This window comes from Oncorhynchus clarkii, chromosome 31 (assembly GCF_045791955.1).
Source record: "Oncorhynchus clarkii lewisi isolate Uvic-CL-2024 chromosome 31, UVic_Ocla_1.0, whole genome shotgun sequence".
Taxonomy (NCBI): Eukaryota; Metazoa; Chordata; class Actinopteri; order Salmoniformes; family Salmonidae; genus Oncorhynchus; species Oncorhynchus clarkii.
In genome coordinates this window covers 26,841,560-26,857,292 of record NC_092177.1, presented here as the reverse complement: position 1 = coordinate 26,857,292, position 15,733 = coordinate 26,841,560, and the positions used below count along the sequence as shown (strand labels likewise).

General features: G+C 44.3%; 1 protein-coding gene across 3 annotated transcripts; it reads left to right on the top strand.

Annotated features, from left to right (window-relative positions):
• The first annotated feature begins 128 nt into the window (after positions 1-128).
• On the top strand, positions 129-13,405 carry LOC139390586 (protocadherin alpha-C2-like). 3 transcript variants are annotated; one of them, XM_071137805.1, is made up of 3 exons: positions 129-2,688; positions 9,951-9,986; positions 11,794-13,405. In XM_071137805.1, the coding sequence occupies exons 1-2, from the start codon at positions 283-285 to the stop codon at positions 9,960-9,962; spliced, it is 2,418 nt and encodes an 805-aa protein (XP_070993906.1). In that variant the 5' UTR covers positions 129-282; the 3' UTR covers positions 9,963-9,986; positions 11,794-13,405. The 3 variants fall into 3 exon arrangements, with proteins under 3 accessions (XP_070993906.1, XP_070993905.1, XP_070993904.1); XM_071137804.1 differs by lacking the exon at positions 129-2,688 and adding an exon at positions 2,939-5,506; XM_071137803.1 differs by lacking the exons at positions 129-2,688; positions 9,951-9,986 and adding an exon at positions 2,939-5,506.
• The last annotated feature ends 2,328 nt before the right edge of the window (positions 13,406-15,733 follow it).

Below are 15,733 nucleotides of genomic sequence, written 5' to 3'. Positions count from 1 at the left end.
AGGTTTTAATTCGCATGTGTGAATGCTGGTAAAATGCGCAAAGTGTCGCTGCTCACCAATAAAAGGCACTGTTCTGTGAAGTAACAGTTGCCATGACAGGTCGTCACAGCGAAGAAAGCAAAGCAATGTATGTGGACATCTCCCTGGTGCTGAATCCATCGCTGTAAAACGATTATCTAAAATACATATCGGTACAATAGTCGACTCGTTTGGCTTCTCAAATCATCATCAGAAGGTCCCGATTTTTGTATTGCATTACCCACGGATAACAACAATCAAGCGATGGAGTCGCATTGCCTCGTTCAACCGTGGAGAAGGTACGTATCGGTCTTTCTACTTCTCTCTACCACCATGAACACGGCATCTGCCGTAACCCATTATTCTATTCCAGAGGAAATGGAGGAAGGCTCCGTTGTTGCCAATTTAGCTACTGATTTGGGACTGGATGTGAAAACATTGAATAGGCGCAAGATGCGATTGGATGTTGTCGCCAATAAAAAATATCTGGAGGTTAACAAAGAAACCGGAGAGCTTTACATTTTACAGAAAATGGATAGAGAACATCTATGCAGCTCTAAAACCAATTGCTTTCTTAAACTGGACGCTACAATTGAAAACCCATTACGAATGTTTAATATTGAGCTAGAAATCATGGATATCAACGACAATTCACCTTATTTTCGAAGAGACGAAATGCATTTGGATATATCCGAGTCAACTGCAATAGGAGAACGATTCTCACTGAACAATGCCGTGGATCCTGACGTTGGCACTAATTCTGTGAAAACCTACCATCTAAGAGAAAGTGATCATTTCAATATAGAAATTCAGGCCGGACGAGACGGGTCAAAGTTTGCTGATTTGATTCTGAAAAAGGCTTTAGACCGAGAGGAGCAGGAGGTTCATAATCTAATACTCACGGCTGTAGACGGCGGAGTCCCCGCGCGCACAGGCACAGCCAACATCATTGTTCGCGTTCTAGATACGAATGACAACGCCCCTCAATTTGATAAAGAAAGCTACACCATCAATGTGATGGAAAACTTTCCAATTGGAAGCCTTGTGGTTACACTGAATGCAACTGACTTAGATGAGGGAACCAATTCGGAAATATTATATTCATATAGCCTCTATACATCAGAGAAAACCCAAGCCACTTTCAGTTTGAATTCTAATAACGGAGAAATAACGGTGAAAGAAATGATCAATTATGAAGACTTCAGGATCTATGATATGGAAGTCATAGCAACTGATAAGGGGACCAACTCGTTGTCAGGTCAGTGTAAAATAACTATTCTAGTGACAGATATGAATGACAATCATCCTGAAATATCAATCAAATCATATCAAAGTCCTATAAAAGAGGATATAGCGGTAGACACGGTGATAGCAGTTGTCAGTGTCAGCGATAAAGATTCAGGTGAAAATGGTATTGTCGATATCCATATTACGGATGAATTACCTTTTGCACTAAGAGAGTCTTCCGATAACTATTATGAGTTAGTAGTATCAGAACCTCTCGACCGTGAGAAGGTCCCAGAATATGACATAATTTTTACCGTAACAGACAGGGGTTCCCCTCCGCTATCTGACAATGAAACGATGACTTTAGAACTACTAGACGTTAACGACAACGTTCCACAGTTCCCCCAGTCGTTCTACACTATGCCCGTAATGGAGAATAACGCGCCTGGGGCCTTGCTAAGTTCCCTCACTGCGTTTGATCCAGACCTCCATGAAAACCAGTATCTAGTTTATTTCATCATAGAGAAGGAGATAGTGAACACCTCCATTTCCATGCTGTTTTCCATCAATCCGGAGAACGGTAATCTTTACGCACTAAAGACGTTTGACTATGAGATAGAGAAAGAGTTCCTTTTCCACATTGAGGCCAGAGACTCTGGTGTTCCTCCGCTCAGCAGTAATGTGACTGTCCACATCATTATTGTTGATCAGAACGACAACACCCCGGTCATAGTCTCTCCGTGGCGCGTGCACGGCTCCGTGGTGGAGGAAAAGATTCCCAGATCCACCGATAAAGGATCCCTGGTCTCCAAGGTGATAGCCATAGACACGGACTCGGTCCAGAACTCTCGGATTACATACCAGTTTCTACAGGTTACTGACGCCACCTTATTCAGTCTGGACCAATACAATGGAGATATCCGGACCATGAGAATGTTCAGTTACAGAGATCCGCGTCATCAACGGCTGGTTGTCATCGCCAAGGACAACGGGGAACCTGCTCTGTCTGCTACAGTTACCATCAAGCTGTCAACAGTGGAGACTGCCGTTAAAGCCTACTCTGACATGACTGAAGTGCCTCTAGAATATGACATATTTATAGACTTAAACCTGTATTTGGTGATCGGCTTGGGCTCGGTGTCCTTTCTGTTATTGATCACCATATTGGTCACCTGTGTGCTGAAGTGTCAGAAACCGATGCCCAGCAAAGCGGCTCCTCCCAGTAGGAACAGCGTGATCAGCGAGAGGAACTCGACCATCGCAGATTCCACCCTGGTCTCCAACGATGCCTACTGGTACAGTATGTTTCTAGCAGAGACCAGGAAAGGAAAGCTGGTAGTCAGACAGCCTGTACCAAAGGCGGGCTCCAGATACATTGTGTCCAGTTTACCAAGGAGCACGGGCCTGACAGAGACCAGCGACTCAGCAGCCTCTACTCTGCAGGTAAGAAATATCTTCACCTCGAATTCAACATCATTTGCTATAACTTTGTCAGTGTGTGTTCCCCAGGTAGAGTCTTACTCCATTTTATACAACCTTAAATGTTGGAACTTATTTGCTCTGACTTTGCGTGTTAAACACGCAAAGCGTCGCTGTTCACCAGTGAAAAGCATTAGTTTGTGATGTAATAGTCTCCATGGCAGCTGCGTCACAGGGACGAGAGGGGAGCATTGTGATATGGACAGCTCTATGGTGCTGAAACTACCACGTTTGAACGGATCATTTGAAACACAACCTGGCACTTATTAGAAACAGTCACAACGACTGTTGTCTTATTCAATATTTTCACTGTTAAATTGTATGTTTTGGAATTGCTTCACACTGGGAGTAAAGCAAACTATTTATAACAATGGATTCGCGTATTAATGGACCGTCCTGGAGAAGGTACGTCTCGGCCTTTATTCTTCTCTCTGCAGCCATGAATACGGCGTCTGCTGTTACTCACTATTCTATTCCCGAGGAAATGGAGGAAGGATCCGTTGTTGCTAATTTAGCTGCTGATTTGGGACTAGATATGAAAACCTTGAGCAAACGCAAGATGCGGTTAGATGTCATCGCCGGTAAGAAATATCTTGAGGTGAACAAAGAGACGGGGGAGCTGTATATTGTTGAAAATATGGACAGGGAATACCTCTGTAGTTCTAAAACAGCTACAACTTGTTTTCTAAAAATGGAGGTAATCATTGAAAATCCAGTTCGGATATTTAACATAGAATTGGAAATCGTTGATATAAATGACAACGCGCCACGTTTTCGTAGAGATATCATAAACCTAGATATTTCTGAATCGACCCCAGCCGGGGAGCGTTTTTCTCTAAGCAATGCAATTGACCCCGATGTGGGCACGAATTCTGTAAAAACCTACCACATCAGTGAAAGTGATCATTTTGATATTGAAATTCAGACCGGGAGGGATGGATCGAAGTTTGCCGATTTGATACTGAAAAAGGCTTTAAACCGAGAGGAGCACGCCGTTCATAACCTAATACTCACCGCTGTAGATGGTGGAGTCCCCGCGCGCTCTGGTACAGCCAACATAATTGTTCGTGTCCTGGACACAAATGATAATGCCCCTCAGTTCGACAAAGATTCATATAATATAAATATAATGGAAAACTCTCCAATAGGAAGCCTTGTGGTTAAATTGAATGCAACAGACTTAGATGAGGGTATCAATTCGGTAATAGTATATTCATATAGTTTGTATACATCAGAGAAAACACATGAAACGTTCAATTTAAACCCCAATAACGGAGAAATAACGGTGAAAGAAATGATCAATTATGAAGACTTCAGGATCTATGATATGGAAGTCATAGCAACTGATAAGGGAACCAACTCATTGTCAGGTCAGTGTAAAATAACTATTCTAGTGACGGATATGAATGACAATCATCCTGAAATATCAATCAAATCATATCAAAGTCCCATAAAGGAGGATATAGCGGTAGACACGGTGATAGCAGTTGTCAGTGTCAGCGATAAAGATTCAGGTGAAAATGGTATTGTCGATATCCATATTGCGGATGAATTACCTTTTTCACTAAGAGAGAATTCCGATAACTATTATGAGTTAGTAGTATCAGAACCTCTCGACCGTGAGAAGGTCCCAGAATATGACATAACTTTTACCGTAACAGACAGGGGTTCCCCTCCGCTATCTGACAATGAAACGATGACTTTAGAACTACTAGACGTTAACGACAACGTTCCACAGTTCCCCCAGTCGTTCTACACTATTCCCGTTATGGAGAATAACGCGCCTGGGGCCTTGCTAAGTTCCCTCACTGCGTTTGATCCAGACCTCCATGAAAACCAGTATCTAGTTTATTTCATCATAGAGAAGGAGATAGTGAACACCTCCATTTCCATGCTGTTTTCCATCAATCCGGAGAACGGTAATCTTTACGCACTAAAGACGTTTGACTATGAGATAGAGAAAGAGTTCCTTTTCCACATTGAGGCCAGAGACTCTGGTGTTCTTCCGCTCAGCAGTAATGTGACTGTCCACATCATCATTGTTGATCAGAATGACAACACCCCGGTCATAGTCTCTCCGTGGCGCATGCACGGCTCCGTGGTGGAGGAAAAGATTCCCAGATCCACTGATAAAGGATCCCTGGTCTCCAAGGTGATAGCCATAGACACGGACTCGGTCCAGAACTCTCGGATTACATACCAGTTTCTACAGGTTACTGACGCCACCTTATTCAGTCTGGACCAATACAATGGAGATATCCGGACCATGAGAATGTTCAGTTACAGAGATCCGCGTCATCAACGGCTGGTTGTCATCGCCAAGGACAACGGGGAACCTGCTCTGTCTGCTACAGTTACCATCAAGCTGTCAACAGTGGAGACTGCCGTTAAAGCCTACTCTGACATGACTGAAGTGCCTCTAGAATATGACATATTTTCAGACTTAAACCTGTATTTGGTGATCGGCTTGGGCTCGGTGTCCTTTCTGTTATTGATCACCATATTGGTCACCTGTGTGCTGAAGTGTCAGAAACCGATGCCCAGCAAAGCGGCTCCTCCCAGTAGGAACAGCGTGATCAGCGAGAGGAACTCGACCATCGCAGATTCCACCTTGGTATCCAACGATGCCTACTGGTACAGTATGTTTCTAGCAGAGACCAGGAAAGGAAAGCTGGTAGTCAGACAGCCTGTGCCAAAGGCGGGCTCCAGATACATTGTGTCCAGTTTACCAAGGAGCACCGGCCTGACAGAGACTAGCGAATCAGCAGCCTCTACTCTGCAGGTAAGAAGGACCTCCACCTCTGAATGACCTCCACAGCAAAGCACAATGCAACAACAGTATGACTGAGTCACTGCAATTTTAGAAAAAGGGTTCCAAAAGGGTTCTTCAGATATTCCCATAGGAGAACCCTTTTGGATTCCAGGTAGAACCCTTTTGGTTTCCATGTAGAACCCTCTTTGGAAAGGGTTCTACATGGTACCGAAAATGATTCTACCTGTAACCCAAATAGTTTTACCTGGAACCAAAACTAGTTCTTCAAAGGATTATCCTATGGGGAATGCCAAATAACCCTTTTAGGTTCTCCAGTGCCACCTGAATGTATTCAGACCCCTTGACTTTTTCCACATTTTGTTACGTAACAGCCTTGTTCTAAAATATATATTTTTAATTTCCTCATCAATCTACACACAATAGGCCATAATTATCACGGCTCAGGCTAAGACCCAGATGTAGACACAGGAGGTGGAAAGTATGAGTCTCAGAGTTTATTAGTTCAAGGAGCAGGCAGTCGGTAGGTTCAGGCAGGCAAAGAGTCGTAATCCAAATCAGAGTCAGGCAGGTACTGGACGGCAGGCAGGATCAGGGTCAGGACAGGCAGAAAGGTCAGAACTGGGAAGACTAGGAAAAACAAAAAGTAGAGCATAGGAACCACAGGAACATGCTGGTAAGACTTGACGGGACAAGACGAACTGGCAACAGACAAACAGAAAACGCATGTATAAATACACATGAGGTAATGGGAGACACCTGGTGGGGGTTGGAGCCAATAACAAGACAGGTGAAACAGATCAGGGTGTGACAGTCTCCCCCCCACCCCACCCAGGAGCACCACCTGATGTCCTACCCGGTGACATACCTGGTTGACCGCGTTGTCGCCGGCAGAAGTCCGAGATGACGGCTGGGTCTAGGATATTCCTGGTGGGGACCCAACACCTCTCCTCCGGGCCAGTCAACCAGGTACTGGAATCCCCTGCCCTGCGGTCGAACACTCAGGAGTCGCCAAACTGTGTATGCCATATGGCCATCGATGAGACGGGGGAGAGGGGTGGGCCTGGAAACAGGAGACAAAGGGCTGTGAGACAGGGGTTTCATTCTAGATACATGGAAAGTTGGATGTATACAGAGGGTGCGGGGCAACAGAAGGATCTTAGAGATGGGGAAAAGGTCGATAAAATGGGGGGAAAGTTTGCGGAACTCCACCCGGAGAGGCAGATCCCGAGTGGAAAGTCATACCCTTTTCCCAAGACGGTAGCGGGAAGCAGGGATCTGTCCGCCTGTCATCGATACCTGGAGGTGGTCTGAGAAGAGCGGCCTGGGCTCTCTTCCAGATACAGCGACAGCAACGGACAAACATCTGGGCAGAAGGTATGTCTATCTTAATTTTCTTGCTCTGGGAAAGGCGGGGCTGATATCCCAGAGAACTCTTAAAAGTCGAGAGACCAGTATCAGAACAGGGAAGGGTGCTGCAGGCATAATCCACCTACACGAATTGCTGGCTCCAGGTGGGATTGGTGGAGACGAGGCAACAAAGTGTCATCTCCAGGTCCTGATTGTCTCGCTTCCGACTGGTCGTTAAAATTGGGATGGATGAAAACCAGAAGACAGGCTGGCCGACTACCCAATGAGGGTGCAGAACGCCTTCCAGAATCGGGATGAGAACTCCGTGATTGGAGACAATGTCGTCCGGAAGTTCATGGATCCGTAAGAAGTGCTGCACCATGAGCTGGGCCGTCTCCTTAGCTGAGGGCAACTTAGCGTGGCTTTGGAAAACCTATCCACCACCGTAAGGATGGTGGTGTTGCCATCTGACGGAGGGAGAATTGTGATAAAGTCCAAGGATATATGGGACCGGTGGCGGTGAGGGACAGGGAGTTGTTGAAGGAGGCCAGCCGGAGTTTGCCCCGGAGTCTTGTTCTGCGCACACACAGTGCAGGTGGCAACGGACGAGGAGATGTCAGGAACCATGCCGGGCCACCAAAAATGTTGTTGGATGAAAGCAAAGGTCCGATGGGAGCCAGGATGACAGGTAAGTGTGGAAACAAACATCCAGTTGGCTGGGAACACCTTGCGGTGCAGGAAGTAGGGAGGGTGGTCTCGGGGTCCGATGGTGTAGTAGCAGGGCTGTACAGACTTGAAAGTGCGTCAGGCTTCACATTCTTGGACCCCGGGCGGTAGGATATAGTCCTTTTTATTCACTAATTTCCTTTTCCCTATCTCGCCTGCTTGGAGTTGAGGTGGTTCCTCTCAGCGGGGTTAAGACAATGGGAAAGGAAGTGGGATGCAGCTTCTGGTACTGGGCAGAACGCTGGGATAGGACAGCCCCCACTCTGACGTCCAAGGTGTCGACCTCCACCACGAACTGACGGGATGGGTCCGGATGGATTAAGATGGACGCTGTAGTGAATCGCTGCTTGAGGTCTCAGAACGTCCGGTCAGCTGCTGGAGACCATATGAACGGAAGTTTCCGTCACATTTTTTTCTAAGAGTGTGTGCCCTAAAACAGGAGTTCCCAAACTCTTTTACTCGGGGCCCTAACATTGGGGAATATCCTGCATCCCCCCACGCACGCCAAGTCTATTTCTACGGGCACAAGCACAGTTCATGACACAAACTGTTCACACCCCTCTTGTTGCTGAAAATAATTTAGCAGCTTTAAAGCTTATTTCCTGCAATTCTATACATTTTATCATTGGGTTACAACAATATCTATATTTTTGGGGCATACAATATATCTCAATATTTGTATTATTTATTTTATACAGTCTTTTTTGCTCATCTTTATCAAGGGTGCTGTTAATTATGGACATGACTGTATTGGCAACGCATACGCCTCCAGTTCCACAACAAGCAAAGTAGCGTGAACCCAGTGAAGTTGTTGGGAAGTTACAGTAATGAGAGAGCAACACCAAATGTTCATTAGAACCACACTACTGTGTAAGAACAACAAGTAAATCCAAGATGGCTTCGTGAATAACACAAATATAACACTTTGGGCAAAAGTTCTGTTTATTTCTGAGAAGAAGCAATGATGATTTTATAAAATACTGTTCAATAACAGCAACTTGGAAAATTACTGAAACTTAAAATGTGTAAGATCAAATTTGATAATGTTTTTGGCATCATATAACCTTTTCACACAAACTTGTCGCATACTGTTTACCCAGTTATACTGTATACAAAGTGTCAGGTGTTGAGAGGGCAGGTGTTACATTTCCACCTTCCACCACATTACCAGTCTAAAAACAGGTCCCCTTCTGCCGGGTAATCAGGCCTAGTTCCTTTATCTCTGAAATTCATTCATCTGTTATGAATTTATATTTTCTCCCTCTAGCACCTCAACAAACAGCTGCAGCACCTGCTGGGAAAAAGGCCTCTAATTTGGTCTGACAGGTTGAATGGCGTGTGGCTTATATTTCACTGCACTGACTGTGCCTGCATACTGCATCCGTGTAGAGCTAACACACCGTGATGGAGATTACACAGCGCCAGCAGCAATGTTGTTTATATATGGTACAGCCTACAAGACAATGAGACAGAAACCCCTTGAGCTTTCAAAACAAACAAGGTTACGCTTTCACATTAGACTTCCTGTCCTTTATTAGTCTAGATGGACCAAATGGCTTCCTCTCATTATTGACATCACATGATCTCTTCTAATTCGGTATTTGTTTACAGACTTTCATTTCATCAAATATCTCCATCCCCTGAATTAAAATGCATCAGAATAACCCCCCCCCCCCCCCCTCTCTCTCAGTGAGCCCAGTCAAGCTGAACGCCTCAATGAGGCCACTCCCGCCTCCATGCTGCAGAGGTTGTCTCTCCTCCTCTTACGTCACTCAGTAGGGAAGAGAGAGCAGGAGGAGGTCTGCAGCAAGAGAGGGGTCAGGGTTGTAGTGAACTTGTTTTGCTGTGCACCACTCTCTCTATACCTAATAATGTGCACTGTCATTTCTCAAAATCCAGCCTTAGCCTATCCATAGTCTACCTACATGTTCTGCATTATCTGTTCTCATGTTATTATACATTTATGCGCTCGTTCCAATGTATAACAAATGTTTTACTTGATCAAGGCTGGTTCTTGTGAAAAGGTAAGTATTTGTAGAATAAGTTATTGTGTGTGCGCTTGTGTGTGAGGGAGACTGTGTGTGTGTGAATGGATTGCTGAAACGGTTGTTTTCCTAACCAACTCATGTTACCCTTTTCAGGTTGCCATGACATTTTTACTTCTATCCTGTTTTGTCTGTTTTGGGCTGTAGGCTATATATTTTTGAAATATTGACTTTCCCCAAGATTTATCAGATAATCGCTTCAGTAGAAATGGAGTGATTAATATGACAAAATGAGAGTATAGCCATAGGCCATAACCATGCATACAGAAAGATTCCTTGTGTTCTGCAATGTCTTGACCATTGAAATGCTTCTTTCTTTTCTCCCTGTTCTTAAGTACCCTAAATGAGGGAAGTCCACTGTGCAGCTGGAGGTATGGAGGAGTCTCACTCAACCGCCCCGGGAACCCTTTTTAAATGACCTTACAGAAATGATGTGTTTTCTTTTTCGTGTCTGGTTTTGTTTCAGTGGAGTTCTTCTCGTTCTGTGTCTTTCCCCTCTCGTTAAGAGGAGCGGTGGTTTTGATCACAAATGTCACTCTGGTGATACCCCTGCCCCGTTCCTAATGGCTTCATCCATGAAAAGCACCAGATTGGGTCTGTCCTGCATCAACCTTTTGCCCCTTTTTAACAGAACCTCATCCCCAAACTAGCCAATGCTGCCCATGTTAGACTCTTATCCTCAAGGCTCCTCCTATTGGGCCTGTCTCAGCTCTGACTACATAATAATATCCTCCTCCTATTGGGCCTGTCTCAGCTCTGACTACATAATAATATCCTTCTCCTATTGGGCCTGTCTCAGCTCTGACTACATAATGATATCCTCCTCCTATTGGGCCTGTCTCAGCTCTGACTACATAATAATATCCTCTTCCTATTGGGCCTGTCTCAGCTCTGACTACATAATAATATCCTCCTCCTATTGGGCCTGTCTCAGCTCTGACTACATAATGATATCCTGTAGCAATGCTACTATTATAATGCTGATATCTAGGTTATGCTGCCCTAGTTTCCTAACTCTAAAGTACATTTGGTTTTTCTTCTCTGGCGGAACAGTGACCTTTGGACGGTTTCCTATCAGGGAAACAAACTAATGGCATTGATTGACCTCAGAGGACATCAGACAGAGACGTTGTGATAATCATAATGCTGCTGATAATAATAATAATCTGTGATCTATTTGGCAGAAACTCTGGCTTTAGTTGTAATCCAGATTAAAGAGGGGGATGGATGACGGTATGCCCTCTCTCCTGCGATTCCTTTTTTGTTTAGGGCACACACCTGTGTGTAACTCCTGATTGCAACCAGTTACTGAGCACTCAACCCTGCATCTGGCCCCCGGGGGCCGCAGAATGACAGACAAACCCCCCCCCCCCCCCGGAAATCTGACAATTGTCCGGCCCTCTCTTGCACACCACAACTGATCCCTGACTGATGCATCTCACAGCATCCTACCCCGGCCCTCCCAGGCCCTCCCTGCAACCACCGCAGACACATTACAACCCAGGCTGACATACATGTTAGCATGTAGCAGAACTTCCCCCAAATCCCTAGGTTTTCCAGTAATCCTAGTTGGAAGATGATGGATTTCCTGCTTTTCCCTCCTGATTCAGGTAATCTTCCAACCTGGGCTTCTGGAAAGACAGGGGATTTTGGGAAAGTTCCTGGATTTCTGCAACCCTAAACAGAACTATACTGTCCTCTGCATGTAACATTAATATGTGTTCATCTCCTTCACTCCCATCACTAATGCAGATCAGGGACATGTACTGTATCTTAGACTGTTTGTTTGGTGGATTGGACTGTACTGTTTGTGGTGTGAATGATTAACTGTTTGATTGTTTGACTGACTGTTGATGAGTTCACAATAACACAATGATCCTTGTGAATTCGTCTTCACTGCGATGTGATGCCTGACCTAATTCTTTGTGCAGAGGGACAGAAAATGAAACGCATCACCCAGTTACTTAGCAACCACTCTCTCCCTCACGTAATCTTGGAGCATGGTGTACATCGATAGCCCCACCACCACCAGAATCCTCCACTCTGTCGTTCTGCCTGATGCCTTGTCAGACTGACAGACCTCGGCTGCATGAGACGTGTCATAGTCTGGCCAATCACAAGGCTGTGATTGTCCCAGATCCCTCCCACCTTTGTCTAATCCTCTTCTCTCATTCTCAGGGGTCCACCACCACCGGCAGCGGCAGCAGTTCCTCATAAGGACCCATCCCCATTGGTCCACCAGATTTACATCAGAAGGAACCCCGCGTCCACTGATGAAAGGAACCCCCGTCCTTACCCTACTCAGCCCCCTCCCTTAAGTAACCAGGCCCCTAGTGACACTTCACCTACACCCCCTTGGCCAAACAATGACTGTCATCCCAAGGACCTAAAGGACACTCTGATGGTCCCCTGCCCCCCTATCCCCCAGCCATGATCTCTCTATAAGCACACACTAGCCCCAATCAACTTCAACGTCCATTCAACACGCATGGTTCTGCATGGCTATGGCCCATCACTGAGGGCCCCACACGTTTCAACTAACCACAGTGAAGAGAACATACACTAGAGAGACAGAATGCAGGAGGGTACTACAGGACATACTGCAGGAGTTAAAACAGCCACTATGAATATACAGAGACAGACATAGGAATGTGGAATTGCCTTCAAAGACTGTACCCCCTTTCCAAAAGGAAAGACCTTGGATGTTAGGTTTTTACTTAAGTATTTGTCCTTGTTCGGTCAGAGCACACGTGTGTAAATGTAGAATCAAACAAACCAATATATCCTAAAAAGGAATTTAGAATACTTTCATCAATCCATTTATCAAACAGCAAAGAGTGAGCCCTTCTTTATCAATACTGTATATGTACGTATATCAGCCCTTTCCTTCATGTGCATGGAGATTTCAATGTAACTGCTTTGTTAGGAAATGTGTTAGATGTGGTCCGGGATATTTGAAGTGACTCACAGTGTCTACCAAGGTGTCACTCTACCATCACTGTTTTTTCTGTTTTTTTTATTTTTTACTTTTCATAACAAGAGTGTCATTACAAAGAATACTGTTAGCCACTATGATGAAGTCACAATTAGGACACCTCTCTGATGAAGGTGCAATGACAAAGACACCCTTCTGACATCAAAGACTGCTGGTCTGGAGGAGGGGTCAGAGGTCATCGGCCTATGCTCTCTCTCTGCACAGCTCCTCTCACCCTCCTCCTCCACCCCAGAGCAGAGCAAACTGCACATAGTTCCCTCCTAAAAACATCCATGGTCTACTCCTATGTGAGGTTGGGGGATGTCTGGGCTTTGCCAGTGAGGGGAAGTATTGGAAGTATCTGGTATCATTTTGAATTAGGCCCTATGGCAAATACAGTTTCATCCAAATATAATAAGTACATTTTTTATATTGTTTCACTGCCTTATACGTTCACTTTAAACCTTTATCAGTGAATAAGTTCATTTTAATCACTGAAATGAATGACTGTGTTATTTTATGTGTAATGCTGGATGTATTTGATGCCAATGCTTTAGTATTGAACTAAACAAAGAAAACAATACACTGGCCAAATGAATCTGTTTTTAAAGTTTACATTGCTTTATTTTTAAAACTATGTACAAAATGTGACTGCTAAACAAAATGAAACTCCAATATGTATTTAAAATATTACTACAGTAACTACTATTCCTGCTTTTAGTTCTGATCAAGGCAAGTATATATGTGCTTTGTGTAGCCTGTAGTATCTATTGATGGTGCCATATGTAGTCAGTCTTTATGTATTGTACTGCATGCCATGTGGATCTGATGTATAAGACTATTACATTCATGATGAATTACCTCTTTGCTCTCTGGTTCTTTTAGCTGTCCAAGGTGGGCCCACTCATCCGTAGGACACAAAAGATGCCCCTAACCGCTGATACGAGGTCAGATATTTTTCAGATATGGTTAAGGTCAAGGTTGGTAGGTATCTGATCCTGGATCTGTGGTGTAGGGGCAGCTTTTGCTAGGTCAGCTGAGCAGTTCCACAGCAGCTCATTGGTTGACATGCTAGCTACTGAAGCCTACTCAATTCAACTTTTGAAGTAACTGTACATTAGCAGTTCTACCAGACTAAAGCTTCACGGTTGAACTGATTATTTGAAATGTTTAATAAACATATCAATAGCCTGACGCAGTGTTTCCCAAACTTGGTCCTGGGGCCCCCCTGGGTGCACAATTCTTTTTTTTGCCCTAGCACTACAGAACTGATTTGAATAATCAAAGCTTGATGATGAGTTGATTATTTGAATCAGCTGTGTAGTGCTAGGGAAAAAAACAAAACGTGCACTCAGCGGGGCCCCAGGACCAAGTTTGGGAAACCCTGGCCTAACCTGGTGATGCTGGGGTGTAGGTGGTGATCTGTAAAACAGAAGCAACAACAGGAAAGTGATAGGAAGAAAGTCATTTTAAAATGATTGAATCTCATTGGTTAATACTTTACCGATGGATGAAACGTGATAGGTGGATATGGAAGGTGTGTAAAGTGACAAAAGACTCACTCATCTTTACATTTGTGCCATTATGGCGTCTGTGACAGCATGGGCAGCACCATTGAGGTTACAACCCATAGGAATCCCCACCCAGTTGACACTTGGACTACTTTAAATTGGCATGGTGGAAGCCCTCGATGGTGCCTTTTGCGTCTTATCATGCGGCGTTTTGCATCCTATTATCATACAAGGCTGATTTCTGTATTTTGATAGTTACATATGTTGAAAACTTGATTGCTGACAAGCAAAACCTTTTGGGAACCTTATCAACAATAGACTAATGAAACAAATACCAAAAGATAGTTATTGGGTGGAATTTCTCTTTAAGTGACTGGTAGATATCCACTATGGTTCATTTTTTGCTTCAACAATTTTTTAGTTTGGGGGGTTTACAGCTATAATATTCATGTTGCACACTTAGTCTATACCACATGTAACCATAGGCTGCCCCCCCCCCCCAAAAAAAAGTAAGTAATACATACAGAGAAATCATATTGATCACAAAGGATTTTGTAAATAATACATTTGGTATGTAAAGAGGTGGGCCTACACCCCAACATGTCCAGACCTCAATTGTTCCTTGATTTCCGTAATTCTAATGAGTGTTTATGCACGCAATAAGTGGAAAACTGAACAATATCTGCTGATTGAACTGTGAGTTCGGGCAAATGAGTAAAACAATACGATTTTACTACAAAGGTAAACAGGATCGTCGTTCAATTAGGCCAACAGTGACCAATGCGATATTGTTTCAAATCGTAAATTCAGCGCAGAGAATATGTCAACAATACAGTTATCGTGATATGTCCAGGTCTGTTTATTCTGATGGCAAAGCGAGTGGCGTTAACTAGCGGATATTTGCTATTTCACTTTGTGGCCTAAAATGTTCTGTAGGCCTAGTCGTGAGGAAGAGGCAGATACATTTTCACTTTAAATATGATGGAGTTGGCTAGTTACTGGTGAAATGGCACGTCAGATTTGATTTACATACATGCTCATGTAAATGTGGTTTTATCCTGCTATTCACCACATGAGTGTAGATTTACAGTGAGACAGGCCATGGCTCATGACCATATGTGACCATTTCCTTGACCCCTCTCTGATGGCCAGAGGGGTCTTGATGCTTGAGTCTGTGTTTATCACAGGAGGTTGGTGGCACCATCATTGGGAAGGAGGGGCTGGTGGTAATGGCTGGAGCAGAAACAGTTGAATGGTATCAAATACGGACATATCTTTTGAAATATGAATTGTTACTTTCAAACCTCATTGTCCACAGCCTTATAAGTGGGCCAAACATTAGTTTCAGAGCAGGATAGTGGATCAGATAGTGGTGCTCTGGTTTCAGTTTGTGAAAGGAAACAGATTGTTTCTTGTCTGTATACTCAGGAATCAGAACATTGAGCAAAGTAACTTGAGCCACAGAAATGGAGGGGGCACAGATTCATTCCACAAGTTCTTTAAGTAGGATTGTTAGTTGCCATACCCAATCTTCTGTATCAGCAGTCTTTTTGCCTATTATCACAGGGAGGAGCCTCAAAAGAGACCAGTTTTCTGTTGCCTGACCACCTAGTTGAATTCCCTTTTCACCAAC

Bases quoted from the DNA above. Each gene is read 5' to 3' on its own strand.
- LOC139390586 (XM_071137803.1), top strand. From the start codon at position 3,095: ATGGATTCGCGTATTAATGGACCGTCCTGGAGAAGGTACGTCTCGGCC. The intron at 5,507-11,793 runs GTAAGAAGGACC...TCTCATTCTCAG, and splicing joins CAGCAGCCTCTACTCTGCAG to GGGTCCACCACCACCGGCAG.